This window comes from Gracilinanus agilis, chromosome 3, assembly GCF_016433145.1.
Source record: "Gracilinanus agilis isolate LMUSP501 chromosome 3, AgileGrace, whole genome shotgun sequence".
Lineage (NCBI taxonomy): Eukaryota > Metazoa > Chordata > Mammalia > Didelphimorphia > Didelphidae > Gracilinanus > Gracilinanus agilis.
The window spans coordinates 298,689,161-298,710,900 of record NC_058132.1 but is presented as its reverse complement, the minus strand read 5'-3'; the positions used below and the strand labels follow the sequence as shown (position 1 = coordinate 298,710,900).

The window sequence follows — 21,740 nt, the reverse complement described above, 5'->3', positions numbered from 1 at the left end:
GACGAGGGTAGGATGATTTCCCCTGCATTGCCTCCCCCGGGGTGGCACAGGCAAAATAAAAAGCTTCTGAGACGTGACATGTGAGATTTAGGGGGTGGAGAAAAGATTTGATAAACTGAGGCAAGAGTGGATCTTGCTCTCTATGCTTCCATGTTTCGAGCTCACTGGTCATCCCTGTGAGTGTCTTTAGGGGGCCCTCGTGGTGCCTGCAGAATAGCAAGCCAAATGAAGCATTTAGGAAGGTAAACTATATATCTTCTCCTAATTTTCCATCTTTTCCCCCTACTGCTTTTGATTTAATGAAATTATTAATTTACAGCCAGTCTCATAATTCACTCTTACAATCACAACCATCCTATGACTCTCTCCATTGCCCTTTGACTGTCCTTCAATTTGAATTCTTTGGAGACTGCCCTAATGAGGTAATGTTTTCGGGCATTATTGCAAAATATAGAGCTGTGGCTCTCTAACTAAATAGCACTAGAAATGTAGCAGATAAGGCAGTGGCCTTTAGCATAGCCAGAAGGCTGCGGCAGGTGATGATCTCAAGGCTAGAAGAGTAAAACTAGGGGATAGAGGAAACCAAGTAGTGTATCAGATAAGTAACAGAAAGAGAACACCTGATTATGAAATAAGATAACATGTGGTTCCCTGGCTAGAGTCAGAAGAACCTGAGTTCAAATCTTGCCTCAGACATTAGCTGTTTTAACATTGGCAAGTAATCACATATCTCATCCTGTTTCTTTATTCTTAAAATGAGATAATAGCATTTACCTCTTATGATTGTTATGAGGATAAATGAGTTAAAATGAGTGATCCTTGGCAAAATTTAAAGCGTTTTATAAGTGATAACTATTGCTGTTATTGACATTACTACAATTATCATCAGGGGGGCTGTGTGCTCACCTTTGTGCCTTGTAAGAGCACTTTAGTCACCTGTCTAAATGTAACAGGGACATTTTATTTTCTTGTCTTATTCAAACTCAGATCAACCAGCATCCCACTTTCTACTCCGTAATTTACCCATGTTCTTGGCTGTGCAAATGATTCCTTTCTAAGATTTTTTCCAAAGTCACATCCTGACCTAATACTATTTTGAGGAAAAACTGTCTGCCTCCAAAACATAGCTTTAAACATATTTTAAAAAATTTGGGGGTGTGGGGCAGCTGGGTAGCACAGTGGATTGAGAGCCAGGCCTAGAGATGGGAGGTCCTAGGTTCAAATCTGACCTCAGATACTTCCCAGCTGTGTGACCCTGGGCAAGTCACTTGACCCCCATTGCCTACCCTTACCACTCTTCTGCCTTGACTCCAAGACAGAAGGTAAGGGTTTAAAAAAAAATTTTTTTTTTGGCCACATTAAGCAATGTATGAAGACAGTGTCAAGGGACAGATAAGATCTGGAAGAGAAATGGGGACTGGTGTTATAGTAAACAGAAGGATAAGTAGTTTGAATGCTCTGTGCTCTATGTTGATAATTAGAGAATCTCCTTCAGCAGCAGCATGCATGGGAACTTAAGCGAGTTCCCATGAGCTGTTGGTTGGATTAATGTCCAAGATAATAATCTTGGAAGAGGGTTGGTGGGGGAGGGTGTGTGTGTGTGTGCACTCACACACACTCATATTTCCACCCTTATGTGCAAATTCTATCAGAACATCTCCTTCCCCAACTGAAAGAACTATTCATGGCCCAAGAATTGTACCACTTCCTCTCTGAACCAGTGACAGATTTCCTTTCAGTTGTTTGAGGTCATACAAACTCCCCAGCCTGTGACCAGGTCTTTAATATCTGGCAAAGCTGGCCTTTTCTGATGTCTTTATGAGTCACCCATATTACCTGAAGATATTTTACTTCTAGATAGACCAAATGAATACTAGTTCACATTTATATAACTCTTTATAGTTTACAAAGTTCACATTTATATTACCTTCTATGGTTTACAAAGTATATTTTTCAGGATGCAACTCAGTGAATTGAGAGCCATCCCTAGAGACTGAGGTCCCAGGTTCAGATCTGGCCTCAGACATTTTTTAGCAGTGTGACCCTGGGCAAGTCACATAATATCCATTACCTAGCCTTTACTTCTCCTCTGCCCTGGAACCAGTAAATAGTAATAATTTTAAGATGAAAGGTGGTATGAGTTTTCAAAAAAAGTATCTTTTTCAGAATGTCTGTGGTAGGTAGGAATATTACTATTCCCATTTTATAGATGAGAAAACTGAGGCTGAGGAGGTAAAATGACTTATCTGGAGTCACACCAAGAGCAAATATTGACACTGGAACTTGATGCCATTACCAATGCAGTTTCAAATATGGTGGGGCAAACTTAATCGATCATGTCTCTTGTACAGCTTTCTAGTAGTTTCTAGAAAGAAACTAATGGTTCAAAAGAACTACCACTCTTTGTTCATAAAAACCAGGTTCAGTCTTTAAATCCTCTTAACCATCTTAAGATCAGCATTTTAGGGCTGGAATTAGAATTTATCTTGACCTACTCTTTGTCTTTACAAATGAAAAGACTAAGGCCCAGAAAGATTGGGTCAAAACTTATTAAGGCAATTCAGCATAACTAATCAAGCAATTATATAGTTTATATCCATATTTCCCTACTTCAGTTAAAATTGCATAAGGGTTGTCAATGCTGTATTTTCAGATTTCACCAATCCTTGACGTATAAGAAGGGTTTTCTACTATTATATGTCTTTGTTGAAAACACAAACTCATAGCTTGTTTGTATGTTTTATAAGACTACGAATTTTATTAAGAATAAGAAAGTCTCAATTTACTTTTTAGGCATTTGTATTTGATAGCAAAGCAAGATTAGTCTTTACTCTGGTAGATTGGTTTATGATAGGAAAGTCAAAGAGAGAGGCATTAATCCTAAATTTGAAACTATTTCCCCCTTTAGATGAATGGCTACAGTGAAGAATGGGGCATAGGGTAAAATTGATTCCCTCTTCCCCACCCCCTCAACCTATTCAAGGTAGGATGATTTTGAAAAGAATTTGTGAAGAGATGAAGAATGCTGGGAGAAATAGAACAAGAATTTAGGCAGATCTAGGATGAGGGAGACAGAAAGGTGGAGGAAAAACCTTGTTTCCTCAGCAAGAAATAAGTGGCAAAGCAAGGTAAAGAGAAGATAATACCATAAGCCATGGCATCTGAGATGACTGTGTACTACCTGTATTCTTTCTCTCTTCAGCTTAGGTACCTATTACCTGTTCTATACTTCAATTTTGGGATCATGAAGTAAGGGGGAAGAAACTCACTCTCTTCTTGACAAATTTCAGGTTGTCACATTATCAAAATTGGGGTCATAAATATCAGAAAACAAACAGAAACAATGTTTTGGATGTAAGAGATGAAAATCTGATTGAGAAACTGAGGTCAGGAACACAGGAGTCAGAGGTTCATAGATTTATAGCTTCAAGGGACCTTAGAAGCCAGTATTTGGAGAATGAGACTCTCAGAGAGATTAAGTTATTTGCCCATAGTAGTAAGGTACAGTGGTGAAATTTGAACCCTATTATTAATAACAATAATACCCATAATGCAGAAATAACTCAGAGATGTTATGAATTCACTTCCAGTCACCATAAAAATTTTGATTTCTCGGTGTATATGAAAGTTATATTTCCCCTATACTATAGCAATTATATTATGTCTAAATAAACAATGTACATATATTCATTAAAAAAGATTTTGTTGTTAAAAAAGAAAAAATCCTGAGCATTCAGCAAATCAGAATCTTTTTTGCTGGTGCAGGATCTTGCTTTGATGTTGATGTCTACTGACCAGGTTGATGATTGCAGAAGGTTGGGGTAGCTGTGGTTATTTCTTTAAATAATGTAATGAAATTTGGCATATCAGTTGACTTTTCTTTCAATTGAACACTTGGAGGTCATTGTAGGATTATTTATTGGCCTAATTTCAATATTATTTTGTCTCAGAGAATAGAGAGGCCTGACAAGAGGGAGAGAAATGGGGGAATAACCAATTAATGGAGCAGTCAGAACACACACAACATGTATTGATTAAGTTTGCTATCTTATATGAACCTTGGGGTGAACCCACAGATTAGTGGGCATGACATAATTAAAGATCCTAAAAAGGAGACAGAGAAATATTCAGATTGGTTGTTGGAGGAGAACAAAAACAGAGCATTATCATGAAAACTCACAGAGGAACCCAGAAGGACAGGACAGTCAGTGGTATCATGTGCAGGGATGAAGTTGGAGAAAAGGCTACTTTATGTGGTAATTGAGAGATCACTGGTAACTGAAGAATTTCAAATTAGAGGCTGTTAGAAGCCAGATTGCAGAGCATTAAGTAGAGTTTGAGTTGAGAAGTGACTTGATTTTTCAAAGACGTTGGCTAAAATTAAACGTTATGGGATGATAATTTCGGGTGGTAAAGTCTGATGAATATTTTTTGAAGGATAGAAGAGGCATAGATATGTTTGTAGGCAGCAGGGAAGTTCCCTATTAGATAGAAAAAATTGAAGATTAAAGGTGGAGTGTGGTATTGGGGACAATTTGCTGGAGAAGACATGTATGTTTGGAGGACTTGGCCTTGGTCAAAAGAACTGCCTCTTGTTATGAGCAACCAAAGGGGCCTAAGCAGATGTTAATGATGGAATATAAATAGGGAGAGGGACCCTAACCACAGCTGTATGTGAGTTTAGATTTGCTCCCACACCAGCTGGGTTATGTCTCCTTTAAGCCCAAGATTCCCTGCCAAAGCCCCAGGGCCTTAGAACCAATCCAGCGAGGCAGTTTGAAATGTTTCCAGGAGGTAGACTGTGACTTCCTGAAACCTTAAATTGATGATGGATAAACCTGGCTAGGAAAGGCTAGGCCAGCTAATGATGTTAGCCAGATCTGATTGCTAATGACTAATTGTTGTTGGTAAGGTAAACAATGGTTTCAACATCATTTAGGCTTTAGGGTTTAAATAGGGTTTATTTGCAACCAAACTGAGGGTAGGTAAAAGGAATAGGAAGGTGGGTGAAGGGAACCCTAAAGATCTTACCAAAATATTTGATGTTAAATAAATCTTGAAACACAAGTTGTTGTTCCTAGGTGTCCAGTAAGAGAAAGCCTTGAGGGCACTTCCCAACTCTGTTGCTCTGTAGCTGAGCCCAGAGGCTGTTGTTCTTGATAGTAGCAGTAGACTCTAGCTTTGAAATACAAGGTTGTTGACTGCCAATGAAGTATTGAATTTGGCTAGCAATGGAGGTTTTCCCTGCCTGCCTAACCAAAACTCCAAAACCACCCAAAGGGGCCCAGAATCTACCACCTCTTCCCTAACCTTAGAGATGAGAGAGAGAGAAGTGAAGTTCCCAGGGGTTTGGGGACCCCCTTTTATACCCTGTCCTTAACTGTCACCCTGGCACACGCCCTGGGTGCTCTGCCCAGTTCTGTGTTCCAAAGTGGCAACTGCTAACTTGCACCCACAGAAAATTGCTACCCATTTTTGCATATTACACTCTTCATCAAAGACTGGATTAAAAAGTATTGATGGGGAATTTTTCCTCTTTTTCCTCTTGTCTTTCTGTCTCTAGGACCTAGTAAAATGTCATTCATGTTATAGGTGCTTAACATTCTTACTGAATATAAACTATTTCTATATTGAATATTAGGAACATTAAATTGCCTGTTGACTATCTCCTCTAGAATTCCTTGCATAAATCTCAGTCAGTGCATCTAAAACCCATGATCTCTCCATATCTATACCTCCACTAAACTATTTTATTTCTGTTATAGGCAGTTATTTGGCCAGTCACTGAGATTCCTAACCTTGAGGCTACCCTTTACTCTTACCCCTTATCCCTAATATTGAACCAAATTCTGTCTTATTAATTCTACCTCCATTACATTTTTCTCAAATCCCTTTTCTCCACTACAACCACCACCATTGTAGTAGAAAGCTCAGTCTCCCCTCTCTCCTATCTATTCTCTACACCAGTGAGTCCCAAAGTGGGCACCACTGCCCCCTGGTGGGTGCTGCAGTGATCCAGGGAGGCAGTGATGGCCACAGGTGCATTTATCTTTCCTTATTAATTGCTATTAAAATTTTTAAAAATTTAATTTCCAGGGGGTTAAGTAATATTTTTTTCTGGAAAGGGGGCAGTAGGCCAAAAAAGTATGGAAACCACTGCAGTCTACACAGTTGCCAAAGGAACTTTCCTAAGGTATAAGTTTAACCAAACTGTCTCCTTGATTATGGAAGACTTTAGAAGCTTCCTACTGCCATGATAGTTTCTCAGTCTCACATTTAAGATCTCCCACAATCTACATTTATTAGAGTATATATTCTATCTCCCCTTTTCTTGACCTCACTTGAACATAACCACAAAGGTGGTCTGGTTCATTTGGGACTTTGAATTTTTTCATCCCTAATGCCTTTGTACACAGTAGGCATTTAATAAATGTTTGTTCAATTGAATTGAACTCTGGTTCTAAAAAGCGTCCCTTGTTTCTTATTAACAGGTATCCTTTTTATACTCCACTCTGGTCTGGAAAAAGAATATGCTTGCTATTTACACCCCCCTCAGTCCTACCCCTTCATTTAATCACACTAGTAAGTGTACTGCAATAAAAATCCTTCCCCGGAAAAGCCAATATAGGGCTTACAGAAATTTGATTTCTTATTGAAATAATTGGAGGAAGGGCCTTTCTTGCTGCAGAAGTCAGGCAGTGTGTATTTTTCTTTTCTTTTCTTTTTTTAATTGAATTGGCCCCTTCAGTATCACTTTAAATTATTACAGTGGTCTCCGTAATATATTCTGTTGCCTCATTTGATGTGGGATTTACTTCCATATTCCATGCTGAAGGATTCGAGCTAAAGAAGATTCACATTAGCAGGGCTCTTATGGGAAAGGATAGTGAACATCCTATGGGCCTGTGGAGTTATCTTTTTTTTTCTCCTGGTTCACCAAATCTACAGATCTTTGAATTTGATTCCTTAGAGATTACCTAGGCCAACCTTTTGCCCATGGCAAGGATATCTCATAACCTGCATTTGATAGATGGTCATCTCATTTCTGGGAGCCTTTAAAGATAAGCACCCCATCTTTGTATGTTCCATCATTGGGCAAATTTCATTGTTAAAATTTTCTCCCATAGATCTCTCATCCTTCCTTATAATGTCTAGCCTGACCCTAGGGCTTCTGGGGCCAAAAAGAAAACAATAATTTTGATTCTTCAACCTCTAGGTTACATGGCCCAGCCATGGTTTCATTTTGTCTTTTTGTGAGATGGAAAGATTTATTGTGCCAGGTTTTATATGAACTCTTTTAAATGACCACTTTTTGTTGACATTAAAGGAAGGTTCTTTAATTTCATGAAAGAGCAGTCATCCAACTACAGTGCAGGGCAGGTTAGAAGTAATTCTTACCATTACATATTGATTTGCATCACTCTCTTATTTAGGAATATATTTTTTGTCATAGAAGCCTATATTCATGTCTGTTTACTACAGATTTCCCTGTGTTCCAGTTTTTCTTTATCTACAAAACTGCTAATATGTTTGTGGTATCTACTTCATTTGAATGTATAAGACCCAGTAAAAAGCTTTATGCTGGCTGTGCGAACCTGGGCAAGTCATTTAGCCTCTGTTTGCCTCAGGTGTTTTTTTGTTTTTGTTTTTGTTTTTTTTCTTTTACTGTAGATTAAGAAGAATAATAGCATCTACTTCCAAGGTTTTTGTGAGGGCTAAATGAGAAAATTGTTGAAAAGCACTTTGCATAGTTCCTGACACATAGTAAACACTTTATAAATGTTAGCTATTATTATTGTTACAAAAAAAGCTTTATGTTCCTTAAGATCATTCCTTATACTTCTTTTGTAACTCTTAAGTATTGAGATGGGTATATTTAAATACTGAAAATCAATTAGCTATCCATACCCTTAGTATCAATATTTTAAGGGACCATTTTTCTTAGTATTAATATTCTAATTTTCATCAAACATTTTTCAGGCTGTGATTTTTAGAGCCACTGTTATTTTCATTATTGAGTTAAAACATTAATTTCTGGCTTTTTATTGCATCTTTTCTTCTCTTTTTCAAGAAATTTGATAAAACAGCAATCAGATAGGTGAGAAATCTTAGAGAAAGGCCCATTCCATTCTGAGACAAATGATTAACTACTGGCATCTACTAAGACCCTGAGGCTATAAGCCAGTGTTGTATAATGGACATAATATATGAATTAAAGTCAAAAAGCCTAATTTTTAGTCCCATCTCTTACTACCTACATGACCTTAGGCTCATCATTTCACCTCCCTTGTGCTTATTTTTCACATTTACAAAATAAGGACAATACCTTGGGGACCTCTGACAGCATTGTTGTACTACAGCTCAAACAAGATAAGGTGTGTAAAGGGCATTGAAAACTCTCAAGAGCTATATAAATGGCAGTCATTCTTGTTTTTATTAAAAAACACACAGGTTTTTAAAATATTTCATATGGGAGGGATAGATCTAGGTAGGAATGAATGTAATGTAAGAACAAAAGGCATCCAAAAATTGTTTATTAAAATCCAATAGACAAAATTCCAAATTGTAGTTTATACTACTTTTTTGGTCCTCAACCAGGAAGACCTTTATCTCTGGCCATCGAGATGCTTTTATATTCGATGCTTTTTATAACTGTGAGTAATGCTGCTAGACATTATCACTCCATGGCTCCTTTTTTGGTAAATGATGAATTCATTCCAGTGTGCCTTGTATCCAGCTACAAACTACATATGCTCAGTTTGAATCACAGTCCTCATTGTCATCATGTGACAAAAATAATAGCTTACATCCTCTAATACTTCAGTGTACAAAGTAGTTTCCTTATAACACTCTGTATAAGTTAGGTAGTACAAGTTGTAGCCTAATCTTTTTAGATTAAGAAAATAAGAAATAATAAGTGCAAAGGATTTGCCCATGAAACTTTGTGGGTTTCCTTCTAGCTCCAATTTCTGCGTTGACACCTTTTCTTGATACTTCTCATGTCTACTGTTGTGAGGGTTATTTAGCAATTAATTTAGTATTAGTATTGGCCCCAAGGCCTACTTTGTGGCTTTGCTATTTCCAAAACTCCTGAGAATCATTAGAACATCATGTTTGATTTATTTGACTTTCATCTCTGATTTTGCTTTCTGTCTTTAGCATCTGTTTCTAGGGTACCTGTGTAGGTATTTTTTTAAAGTACTTTAGGAATGACCCTACTCTCTTGGATAATTTAATGTAAACAATACTGGCAATGACCAAAATACAAAAGCAGTTAGTAATGTTTACATCAGTAGGAGATAGTCTGAGAAATGATGCAGTACAAGGAATAATTATGTAATTGAATTCATTTGGTCAAAAAGCTTTTGTCAATCACCTACTATTATATAGCAGGCACTAATTATTTTTTAAGGCTGTAGAGACCAAAAGAAAATTATTCCTGTCTACACGGCAGTTACTTTCCATTACAAGAACCAATATGTTGTATATAAGGAAATCCAAAATAAAAAATTAAGTCAAAACTGGTTTGTTTGGAGTTTTTTTGGTAGAGGGAAGACTCTAATATCTGGAGATATCAGGAAAGAGTTTATATAGGAAGTCTCCCTAATTGAGTTTTGAAAGAAGCTGAGGTTTCTAAGAATCAGAGTTGAGGAAGGGAGGCCTGGGAGAAAACCTTGACAAAGAAGTTTGGATGGATATGATAAGATATTGTGCATTAAAAAAATCAAATAGGTTTCTTTAGCTAGAGAAGAGAGGATATAGTATGTAATAAGCCTTGAAAAGTTGGCTGGAGCCAGATGAAAAGAGCTTGAAATGCCAGAGAGCTTTGGGGTTTTGGTGTTTGGGGTTTTGTTTTGTTTTTTGGTCTCTGAGGCAATTAGTGTTCTGGGAGTTTTTTTGAACCAGGGAGTGGCTTGATCTGATCTTTACTTAATAAATAAATATCAATTTGACAACTCTATGGAATTACTGAGGGAAAAGACTTGGAGGCTGAGAGACCACGGTTAGGAAAAGATTACTTTGGTCTATGTTGATGAGACCTGAACTGGCCTTGACTCATAAGCAAAATGAGAGAAAGGGGTAGATATTTGTAAATGGTTATTTGCTTGCTGTCTCCCAATTTACAATGTAAATACCTTGAGGGGAGAGACCTTGTTTTCATTTTCTTTTGTATTCCTCTTTAGCACAGTGCCTGGCACCTAGGGAACATTTAATAAATACTTGTTAATTGATTAATTGAGATAGTGTAGAAGTAGAATCAATAAGACTTGGCTAGAGATTTAATCTGAGAAGTGAGGGAGGGTGCAGAATTGGATAGAATTCCAAAGTTTCAAACCTCAGGGACTCAAAAAGCAGGGTGGTACCCTCAGCAGAGATTCCTTATTTGAGTAGAAGGGGTGGATTTAGGTGGGGAAAGAATGAATTCTGTTTTGAACACAGTTGAAACATCTAGCTGTAAATATTGAATAGGCAGCTGGCTATCTGGAATTGGAGCTGAAGAGAAAAAAATATTTGAAATTTGAATCATCTACATAGAGGCAATGGAATCTATGGGAGCTGATGCATTCACCAAGAGAGTATAGAAAGAGAAGAGGACTCAGTGTCCTGCATACACTGGTGCATGGGGGACAGAACTTGGATGAAGAAATAGTGAAAACAACTGGGAAAGAGAGATCAGACACATTTTTATGAGATAAACCAGGAGAGAGCAGTGTCACAAAAAAAACTGTGGAAGAGTTTCCAGAAGGGTAGGGGGAGGAGAGGGTGTCTTCAGCATCAGAAACTGCAGAGAGACTAAGAAGAATAAGTGTTGGCCATTAAAAGTATAGTGTCTGCCATGTCTAAATGTCTGTGGCTAGTTGTAGACATAGCATAAGGAAAACCTTTCTAACTAAAGAAAAAGTTAAGAAAAGCAAATGCAACAACTGAATGAAGTTTAAATTACTTTCAGATAACCTCTTACTCAAAAGCATCTGGAATCTTGGTTTCACTGTTCCCTTCCAAGAGGCTAATTGCAACTTCACCATAGGGAGCCCACCCATTGTTTTGGAAACTTTGCTAGATTTTTCTTAGGAGCAAAGATTTAGAGCTACAAGGTACCTTATAGATCAATGAGTCCAGCCATCTCTTTTTTTACAGAAGAAATTGAGACACAAAGAGATTAAATGACTTGCAAGGCATTTTTCAGCTAGTATCTGAAGTAGTATTTGAACCCACATGCTCCTACTCCAAAAGTCGACCTTTCTATCTAGTACACCATCCTTTTCCCCTGATCTCAGCTTATTATCTGCACATTAGGGCTATCCACTCATTATCTCTCATTCTCTTCACATGACTGGCAGTCCTTTTCAGTTCTACATTTTCCCTAATGACATCTTTTATTATGGTGCTTTTAAGTTTTTTAGAACAAATAAAGAACTTCAAAGAAAAAAAGCATATCATGTATCCATTATTAACAGAAATTTAAGAGAAAATCTTAGGATCCCTGGGACTGGAAAGATGTCTTACTCAACTCTATAGCCTTGGCATCAGCATCTCCTGGAGTGCTATAAGCATTCTTAGTGCTCCATAAATATTTGTTGATTGAATGAATATGGTAATTCAGACTAGCCTAATAGTGTTACATAAAAGTTGTCCTTAGGGGATTGATCAGTTAACAGAAAAGTTTGTAATTAGAAAATTAATTGTTTGTATGTTAATGAGTACTTTTCCATAGTGCTTGAAAATAGTTCTCTTAATAGACTAAACATTCTCCCCCAAAGCCTTATTTACCCTACTAATTTGTTAAGGATCCTAAAAGATTAGCAAATTCTTTAGCTTTGCACTGTTTATGAAAACAATTTAACCCATCCAAATGACCATAAATTCTAAATTAGAGGATTCCAAATAAATCTGTAATGCAGATTCATGTGTATTTATACCCAGTGCATCACATTGTTTCATTCTGTGTAAATTTATTAGCCATTAAAATTTCTGGGACCAGAGAATGTCAGTACCCACAAGGATTTTAATAAAGCCTTTCAAAATTACATATGAGTGTATCCTTCCCCTAGGGACCTAGTAGTATGCATATGTACTGAGGACTCTTCTGGATCTTTTTTTTTTTTTTTTTTTTTTTTTTAAGATTTGACTTAAATTTTAAATACATGCATCTTTTGGAATATCACTGTTCCTCTTCCCCATTCCTCATTTTTTATCTAAGCTAAGGATTAAAGAGGGCATGCAACCTGAAGTTTGAATTTACTGGAATGATTTTAAGTGTCTTTGTCCAATTGAGGCCCTAAATCCAGTTGAGTGTCTCTGATTATAGCAGTTAAAAATGATGTATTTTGAGACAGCTAGGTAGCTCGGTGCGTAGAGAACCAGATCTAGAGGCAATGACATGGGCATTGTACAGAGATGGCAGGGACCCTATACCCCTTAACTCAGACAGGCTGTGAACAGGGGAATTCCCTTCCCCCTTCCTGCCCTTGTGACTCTGGAGGCAAAGACCATCGTCCTTGGAATTCCTTTAAGTTGAGATAGATAAAGAAATACACCTCCTCGATGACATCAAGTTGTATATCTCAGATGTCCATCTGCCCCCCCCGCCCCAATACCTGAGTGTTTACCACTCTAGAATCACATGCTCATCATGACACAGCATCACGTCCCCACAATTGTAAAAAGTATATAATCCCCAAGATTGAGGGATTCGGGGAGAGCCTCCCATGGCTGCTCCACTCATGCTGTCTTACTGGCCATTAATCCTGTCTTACTAATAAGTCTTTCTTTTTTACTTTTAAGCTAAGTTTTTGGAGTCCTCTCATTCTTGAGAATGGTTTCCTTCCCAAACCCACGGGTTCACCAATTTGCACCCCTATAATAGCAAGAAGGACCTATGTTCAAATGTGACTTCAGATACTTCTTAACTGTGTGACCTTCGGCAAGCACTTAACCCTTTTGCCTAGTCTTTACTCTTTTTTCCTAGAATTGTTCCTGGGACATAAATTAAGGGTTTAAAAAAAAAAAAGAATGATATCTCTTGTTCTTGACCAACCTCCCTGGCATTACACTGATCACCACCTTTTCTTCTTGCAACTTTTTAGTATAGCTTAGAATCACCAGTAGTAAGAAAACAAGGTGAGAAATTATTTGTCTAAGACTTAAGGTGATATGGCAGATTTTTTCAGAATCTGTTGAACAAAATGGACTTTTTTTTTTAAAGTAGTGTCAAAATTTGTTAATATCATGCAGTAAAGATTGAACACTAAAAATTACAAACACGTGTACACATTTTTCTTCTTGATTTTGATCAGAGGTGTTTGAACCTTACTTCGGAGGCTGTTTATTCACAGGATATTATACTAAGACCAGAGAGGGTTTAAGATGGATGATTCAAATGAAAACTTACATGTAGGAGAGAATGTATATGTGATTTGGTAATTTATCTTTTGTGCCATGTCAAAGTTGGTTTAGTAGTAAATTACAGTAATAATACAACAAATACCTGTCATCCATCAGCTGTATTTTGAATGAAATACCTGCCAGTTTATTTCCTTTTTTTTAAAGCATTCCATGTAATGAAGACGCGGGTTAAGTCTTTTTTGATTCTTAAGCTACCTTTCGAGAAAAAAATAAAATGTATTTAGAGATTGTTTTCCTCTCCATCTTTCTCTCTCTCCTCATATCCCTTTGTATCACACTGTGCAACCCCAAGCCCCTGAGAGAGGGGGGAAAAAAACCAGTAGTCCTTGCTTCTTTTCTTTTTGCTTGTGGAATTTATTCTGTCATGTACTGTTCAGTAGGCTACAGGCTTTGCAATTGCCTCTGGGCACTTGTTCAAAATCTCAGAAATGAAATAACAGATTGGCCAGACTGAAAACTCCCCAGTCACAACCCTATTATCTCCCCATTCTGTCACCCCCATTAGGCAAAAGCCCTGGAGACCAGATGATGATAATACTTTTTATTTATGTATCTATCTCTTTCATCTGAGTTCTTCACAGCATTTTGCCAGCATTAAGTCATTCATCTTTGGGTGATTAATTTGAGAATCAGGTTCAGGTCCCTAGAATGCCGTAGTCCAGTGTTCCAGTCAGTGGGGCATGCTCCTGATGTTTTTGAAAAGAGTATAAAGCCATGTTTTTTGAAGGCATCTTTGCAGAGAAAGTCTATGGAATGATTTCTTTTCTTCTCTTATCCATAGACCAAAATAGTGATCATTGTGGGAATGAATGTGATTAACCCCCAAGTGTGTTGTGTTAAATGAATATGCTTCATTTACCAGGAAGAATTTGATCTAAATTATTCATAGCCCAGCAAGAGAGAAGCAGTTCAGCATATAGTAGAAAGCACAGTAGGTTTGGAGCTAGCAAATTGTAAGCTTTAGTTCTGGTTTCTCCAAGTCCTGGCTCCACATGGCTGTAAGTAAAATATATTCCATATGAATGTCAATAAGAGACGACCTTTGAGAGACCCTTGGGATGGATAGGTGTTTAAGTGAAAGAATTTTTAGGATCCTTGCTTAATCAGCAGAATTTCCCCTTTATTCTTATTCACATCTGTTATTGATCATGGGTGTAGGGTATAAATAGTAATTTTCTTAATGAATTATTCAGCCAAAAGTCAAAGAGAAAAATATTGTATTCTGAGGAAAGTCTTGATAAAGGGAGAGGGAGGGAGAAGATACCTGAGATATATGTGTGTGTGTGTATGTGTGTGTGTGTGTGTGTACACACACACACACACACATATATATATATGTACACACACATATGTGCATATATATAAACATAAACAAATATTGGTGTTCCCAGTACTTTTTTTCTCCTTCTTAAATGGTAGATATTTTGGGGTGATTTACCTATCACCTTGTCCTCCTCACTTGTTGGCAGTTAGGCAGATAGAAAATTCTTGTTTTTGTCATTTGTCTGTAGACATAGGCCTCCTACTGAGGAGCCAATAAGAAATATATCTTAATGATTTTCAGACTAATGCATTTCTCCTGTGTGCTCAGAGGATGAGGGGATTTGGCCCAACTTAGTACCCAATAAGAAAACCATTCATGTTCAAAAAACCTGCCAGGGATAAATGCGAGACAGAGGAAAGGAGTCAGGGTTGGAAGAGAGTAATACTCCAGGCAAAAGAAACCCTTCATTCTTATGTGATTGCATAAAATTAGGATATATATATATATATAAACATTTAGCTGTGCATGTGTTTTCTATCATCTTACTTATAAAAGTTTAAACCTCTTTTCCTTTCTTTTTTAAATAGCTCACACTCCAGACAACAGCTTTTTGGGATTTGTAGTAGAACAGCACCTGAATTCAAGTGATATCAAACACATTAATGAAATTAAAAGGCAAAATCAATCCCTTGTGTATGGCAAAGTTGATAGCTTCTGGAAGGTGAGTCTGATCTTTTAAAATATATAATTTTTAAAAAGTGTTTGTTCTGTAATATAATTAAATGTTGGTCCGGGTTAAATTAAATTAAATTCCCAGGACTTAATGTGATTTCCTTAGAAATAAATATTAAGACACTTCAAAGCTGAATATTAGGTATCAAATAAAAGTAACCCCTGATCTATTTATTTTTACGTGGAGTAAATTCTTCATTCCTTTTACATTTTAGAAGTAATGCTATTGTAACTTCTTGAGATAACTTGTCAAAAATAATGAGCCAGGTGTGGTGGTGCACTCCCCTAATGCCAACTACCCAGGGAGGCTGAAGCTGGCAGATCTCTTGAGCTCAGGAGTTCTGAGCTGCTGTGGATTGTGCCAATTGCGTGTCTTTATTTAGTTTAGCATGACTGTTGAATCCTCAGGAATGAATAGGGGGCCAACAGGTTGACTGAGGAGGAGAAGCAAACCAGCCCAAGTTGGAAGCAGAGCAGGTCAAAGCCTCCATGTTGATCTGTAGTAGAATGGTGCCTATGAGTGAGTCTCTGCATTTCCAATTTGGGAGAAAAGAGAACCCAGTCTTTCTTTCTTTTTTTTTTTTTTAAGTGCAATTTTAAGAAGTTGGACAATAAGTACCTTTTCCCAGAAGTTGTTGCTTCTGCCTTCTATGGGGTTTCTTTCTAAAGGCCTGAGACTACCTTCAATTGAGTCAAAAGCTGACCTCCCTGTCCTTTAATTCAGTCACCACCAGTGCAAGAGTGAATAGAAGGCCTGCCAGGGCTAAATGCCCCTCAGCTTACTCAGGTCAGCAAGGGATAGATTTCAAATTAGAATCATCAGTCACAGGAAAATTTGTGACTGCATGCATTTTGTTAAAAGTTGTTGCAGTACAGTCTTTCTTTTCCCACTCTTAAAATGGTGTTTAGTACTTCAGCACTAGAATATATTAATGATTAAAGCAGGAGAAACACCAGATTGAATGGGCTACATTGACAGCCAACCAAAAAAACATTTTATATAAGAAACTCCTCCTCAATACACACAAGCAGATATTATAGTGAAATGTTTTAGAGAACAGAATTGACTTGTGGGTTTAAAAATGCCTACCTATACATATTTACCTCATAAGATATATTCCTAGAATGATGAATAAGATTCTTTGAACTAGGAAATATTTTAGCTTTAACCGGACAAATGCTTTTAAAACTATTAAGAATTTCATGTGATATTTTATCTGTAATATTAATTTCTTTCTAAGATGTTGAGATATAATGAAGAGGGGAGTAACTGAGTTAAACTAAAATGTGAAAGGGAAGTTAATTCACCTAACACAGAGAAGCTGCCCTTGTCATAAACAACCTATATTTTCCAAGTTTCCTAATACCTGGAACACCTTATCTTTTGAGCCATTGTGGCAAAAAGATACATTTAAATTTAACCTGCAGTACATGAATATATTTCGGGGGGGTCCTTGACTTTGATTGGGGGGAAAATTAAATACATTTTTCTATGTCATTAGATTCCTGTGCAATCTTTTGCATTTTATTTTATTGAACAAACATGATGGTGGTGGTGTTTTTTCTAAAAGTGACTATATAGGCTTTAGTGGATTGCCAGAATTGGGAGAGAGGAAGTAGATGGTCTATAACACACCCTTCTTTAAAAGAAAGACTTCCTTTCTTTTTACAAGGTGATAATTTCACCCATATCTCTTTAGTGAGCACACAGAGGGGGGGCGGGGAGAGACAACAAACTATCTGGACTGTAAAGGGTTATTTTACAAGATTCCTATAAAATTATGTTTCTTTATCCTCAGATAACTAAAATGTGCCCTGTTACTAAAGCATTTTTTAGCTGGGACTGTAATCAGAAAGGAAACGTTTTTTGTTCTCATTCTCAGCTAGGTTGTGAAATGAGGTCATGGACAAGAGGATGATATTTTTGTGGGAGACTTAAGCTCAGGAGGTGAAATGAGAGAGCTGTGTGTTGAATTTAGTCACACTTCCCACCTCTCTCTACTCTCAGGTAGGGATGGGGAAAAGTCTGCTTATACTGGCTTGACCTTGAAATATATTGCTCATGTCTCTAGACTGGATTCCTACTTTCTGCCAGATGACTGACAACCTTCTTAGTTTCAAAGATGGAACTCTTAGTTCAAACATCTTTAAGAATTTTTAAAGACTAGATAGAAGGAAATGCCATAAGTGCCAAGCAAGACCCCTAAGGTTTTATCTCCTTGGCATAAATATTTGAGAACAATCTAAAAAATGCCGAGGTGTGAAAATTTTCTGCCTTTTTACAAGAATTGTTTATTCCTCAAGCATGAGAAAAAGCAGACTAATACAATGTCTAACTCAGCTTGATTTGCTTCAACAGCAGAAGTTTGGGATGTGGTTCTGGATTTATTACATCATTCTAGCTTTGTATGCTGGGAAAGGCCCAAACAGATGTAGCACATTTTGAAATTTAGCATAAATATAGGACATATTCTTGAAATTTTGAGCACAACACAGTGTGTAGGAGTTTGGTTTCTTTTTCCAAAATGTTCCCATCTAAAAGCATCCAGAAAACCAAGTACAAGAAACAGATGTTTCTTTTAAGACGAGTATTATTCAGACCACAAATTTGTGTTGTTGCCATTAGTGTGAGTTACCCTGGAACGTTGTGAAGTATTCTCCCTTTCTCTATCTCTCTACTCCACCCATCTCCATCCCCCACACCCCCAAATGATTTTTAGGAAAATAAATGCCAACCCTTTCCTCCAAATTGTTTAAATAATGAATTACCTGAAGGTAGAGAATTAAACCAGATGAATTGTTTTGATTTGGGTTTATGCTTATGGCCTTTAGGAGAAATGCTACCCACACAAGTGGGAGGTATATCTCTTCTGGGAACCAAGGAACCCATCATTACTTCTAACCTACCCCATCAGTATAATTCACTAAGGCTCCCTTCATTCTTATGCATCAATGCCCAGTCAGACAACCTGACAGTTCAATGTAGCTTCCAAAGCGGGTAACCATGAAAATAGCTCTCTGCAAGAAAGAATTTGAAGTGTAATATCAATCTGTTTATCTAGGTTTGGGAGGAGGGGATGAGATAAAGTTTTCCATATGACTGAGTTTTCCATATAACAGAATGTTGCCTTTAAGTTCCAAAACTTTATCATCATACCATTTCATACAAATAGTTCATGTTTAGTAAATGTTCATTCAATGACTCTTGATTGCTTTTTGGTGGAAGTATTTCTGAAATAGAGTAGACTAAAATGATATCACTGAAAAAGACCTGAAAGATAATCTAACACAACTTCTCATTTTACATATATAGAGACTTGGGTCCCAAGCTGGCTAAGTCCACGTGGCTATTTAGTGGCAATCCTGGAGCTAGTATTCATTTGGTCTTGATCCTCTGCCTAATGTTTCCCCTTCTTTGCAATGCTTCCTCTTATATTACATACATTCCCTGCCTTCTTAAACAGAGCATATAAAATATTTTTTAATATTCATATATCATTTTGAAGATAATCAATTGAATTTTGCTATTATAAACTGACATCCTTATGTTCTTTTGAGGTATCACAACTATTTGCCTGTGCAATATATGGTCTCTGTTAAATAAAAGAAAATACCAGGAAAACAATATCCTGAGCCGAAAACTGACTTTTATTGTTCAATTAATCACAGCATCACAGTTAAAGACAGGCCCAGTGCTGGTCTTGGATCCCACCCCATTTGCTAATTTGCTTATATTCCTTATGCTAAAGAGTCAGATTAGACAAAACTTCCCCCAAAAAGGAGAATGGTCAGCTGAATGCTTCTTCAGAAGTAGAAAATCAAAGTTTCCCCTTTTGGAAATCTTCTTTCTTCTACATCAAATTTTTCCTTATCTTTTTATGAAGTGAGGAATCATGTAGCCCCCCTATCACAATATAGTAACAGCCAGTTATTCCATAGTTTTAGAGTCAGAAGAGATACCACTGTCTTAAGAAGTCTGGATATATTCCAAAATGCTAAAGACATGTGCCAATTCCTTTTGGCAAAGGATTTTTGCAAGGCACTTCAGGGGATTTTAACTTGTTTTTTTACTCACAATATGATTATTGATTACTGATTCTCACACACAATTATCAAATCAATTAATAATCAAGATTACTCCTTATAACATCACTAAAATGCTGTTTAATAGGTTACATGCAGAGAATATATAGCTGTATAGAAGCATAAAACAGTGAATATAAACTGAAGTTGCTTAATTAATTATCTTTTACATCTCAGACTGCAATGCCTTTTCATTTTTTGTATCAGATTTTGTTTTTATAGTTTTTCTGTCTTCTTTCTCATTGCAAAGTTATTATTGGTTGTTGTCGATGTTCCTGTGGCAGAACTTCTAACTCCCTTTTCAAATTTGCTATTTCTAATCATCTTTGTTCTAAGCAAATAAATAACCAAGAGTTTGATAACTATATGTAAAGTAAGAATAAATGGGTTTGGTGTAAAAACCCAATAGAATCTGTCTATGAATGAAGTCCCAAAGTTCTAGGGCATAGACTTTCTGACTTCTATTCTTGCTACCCATAGACCCTTTTTGTCTTCTTAGTTCTTAGTAGTGTTCCAGATAGTTTAGAAAGATGAACTTCTAGATAAATCAATTTTACTCCAACTCTTAAGATTCTATAATTCTTCTACTTAACTTTTTCCCATAGGCAACTTGTCTGCCCAAGGAGACCTAGTGTTATCTCCTTTCATGCTTCAAAAGCAACTCCCTATGCTTTGTGGGAAAATACATTTCTTATATTATGGCTAGTTATAAGTGGAAATCTGCAGAAGGCTTGTGCAAAATTAAAAAAAAATCTCATTTCATATCTGCAGAACCATCACTTTTTTGGAGGGGTTTTGATGAATCATTAGGTCCTCACTCACAGTGAAGACAAAAGTGACAATGTGAGAGAGGTTAAAAGAAAAGTGCCTCAGTTTCTTAGCTTCTTCACTGAAAAAACTTGTAATAAGCATATGACTTTATCAGTGCCCTGCTGATACATAATGAAGGTTCTAACTTCTCAGAATTAACATTCAACTTCAGAGCCTATCATCAGTCAAATCCTTATCACCTTTGAAATTTATACAAGGAGTTGCCATTATTTGAAACAGCAAGTGTGCCCCAACATCTCTGTAACTGTTTTCAGCTTGTAATGGACTTGTTTCTTTTGGATAGTATAAAATATGCATAAGTTTGAACCTATAAAGGGATTTGCATTTGGCTAATTTGCTTTTTAGGATAATGAATCCCAATCTTTTTTTTCTCTCCTCCAATAAGAATTCATACTACTGCAATAAAATCTAGTGGTCAGAGGTATTTTTAAGCTTAAGTGTTTTCATTTTGTTTTTGATCTTTGAAAGGAACAGGAACAGATTCCCTCTGGAACAGCCTTCTATAATGTCAAAAGTAAGGAAGCGCTATATCAAGGACATGCATGAATTCTTCAGTTTTTATAATCCAGTTCTCTCCAGCTCCCTCAGTATGAGTGAGAAATGTTCTCTTAATTCTTAAAAGGTTAAAGAAATGAGAGTTCTCAAAGTGGTTCTCCATTTTCATGCTTGATTTGTGACTGTCCTCTTGTAGCATTCTATTCTTTGGTTTTCCACATGTCAGTTTGGGGAAGTTCTCAAATATCTTGCCTAACAGCTGTTGAAGTTCTATAAAAATAGCTAGCAAGAAGAGCAACTAGTTAATACAGTGGATAGAATGCCAGTCCTGAAGTCAAGAGGAGTTGGATTCAAATCTGGCCTCAGATGCTTCCTAGTTGGGTGACCCTGGGCAAGTCACTTAACCCCAGTTGCCTAGCCCTTGCCATTCTTCTGTCTTAGAAATGGTACTAAAACAGGAGGTAAGGGTTTAAAAAGAAAAATACTCAAGTTAAAGACACTAGCAAGCAAAACTTTCATGGATTACAGATCATTGTTTTGTTAGTCAGCAAGCATTTGTAAAACACTTACCCTGTGCTAATGCCCTGGAAATACAAATACAAGCAAAAAGAAAGGCAATCTCGGACCTTAAGGAGCTGATATTCTATTGGGCAAAAACAACACAAAAAGAGGAAACTGAAGTAGGAGAAAAAGAAGGTATCTAGTGAGTGGGACATGAAGAAGAAATTCTGAGGGGGGGTGCAGCCTGGTGGCAAATGAAGGGATTGCTTCCTACTAGCCTGGATATCAGGAGAAGCCATCCAATATGAGCAAAGGACTTAAGGAACAGAAGATAATTCTGAGGCATGAGTTCTTGGTGTGAAATGATCTTTCAAAATGCAGGCATTATTTGGGCATAATAAAAAAAGTCTCAGGAGTACAGCCTAGT

At 36.9% G+C, this 21,740-nt stretch overlaps 1 protein-coding gene across 1 annotated transcript in view; it reads left to right on the top strand.

Annotated features, from left to right (window-relative positions):
- Window positions 1–21,740, top strand: part of MGAT5 (alpha-1,6-mannosylglycoprotein 6-beta-N-acetylglucosaminyltransferase) — a 242,317-nt gene that overhangs the window by 121,270 nt on the left and 99,307 nt on the right. The window contains exon 10 of the mRNA XM_044669910.1: window positions 15,259–15,392. Within this exon, the coding sequence (XP_044525845.1) occupies window positions 15,259–15,392 (134 nt within the window). The remainder of the gene's footprint in view (window positions 1–15,258; window positions 15,393–21,740) is intronic.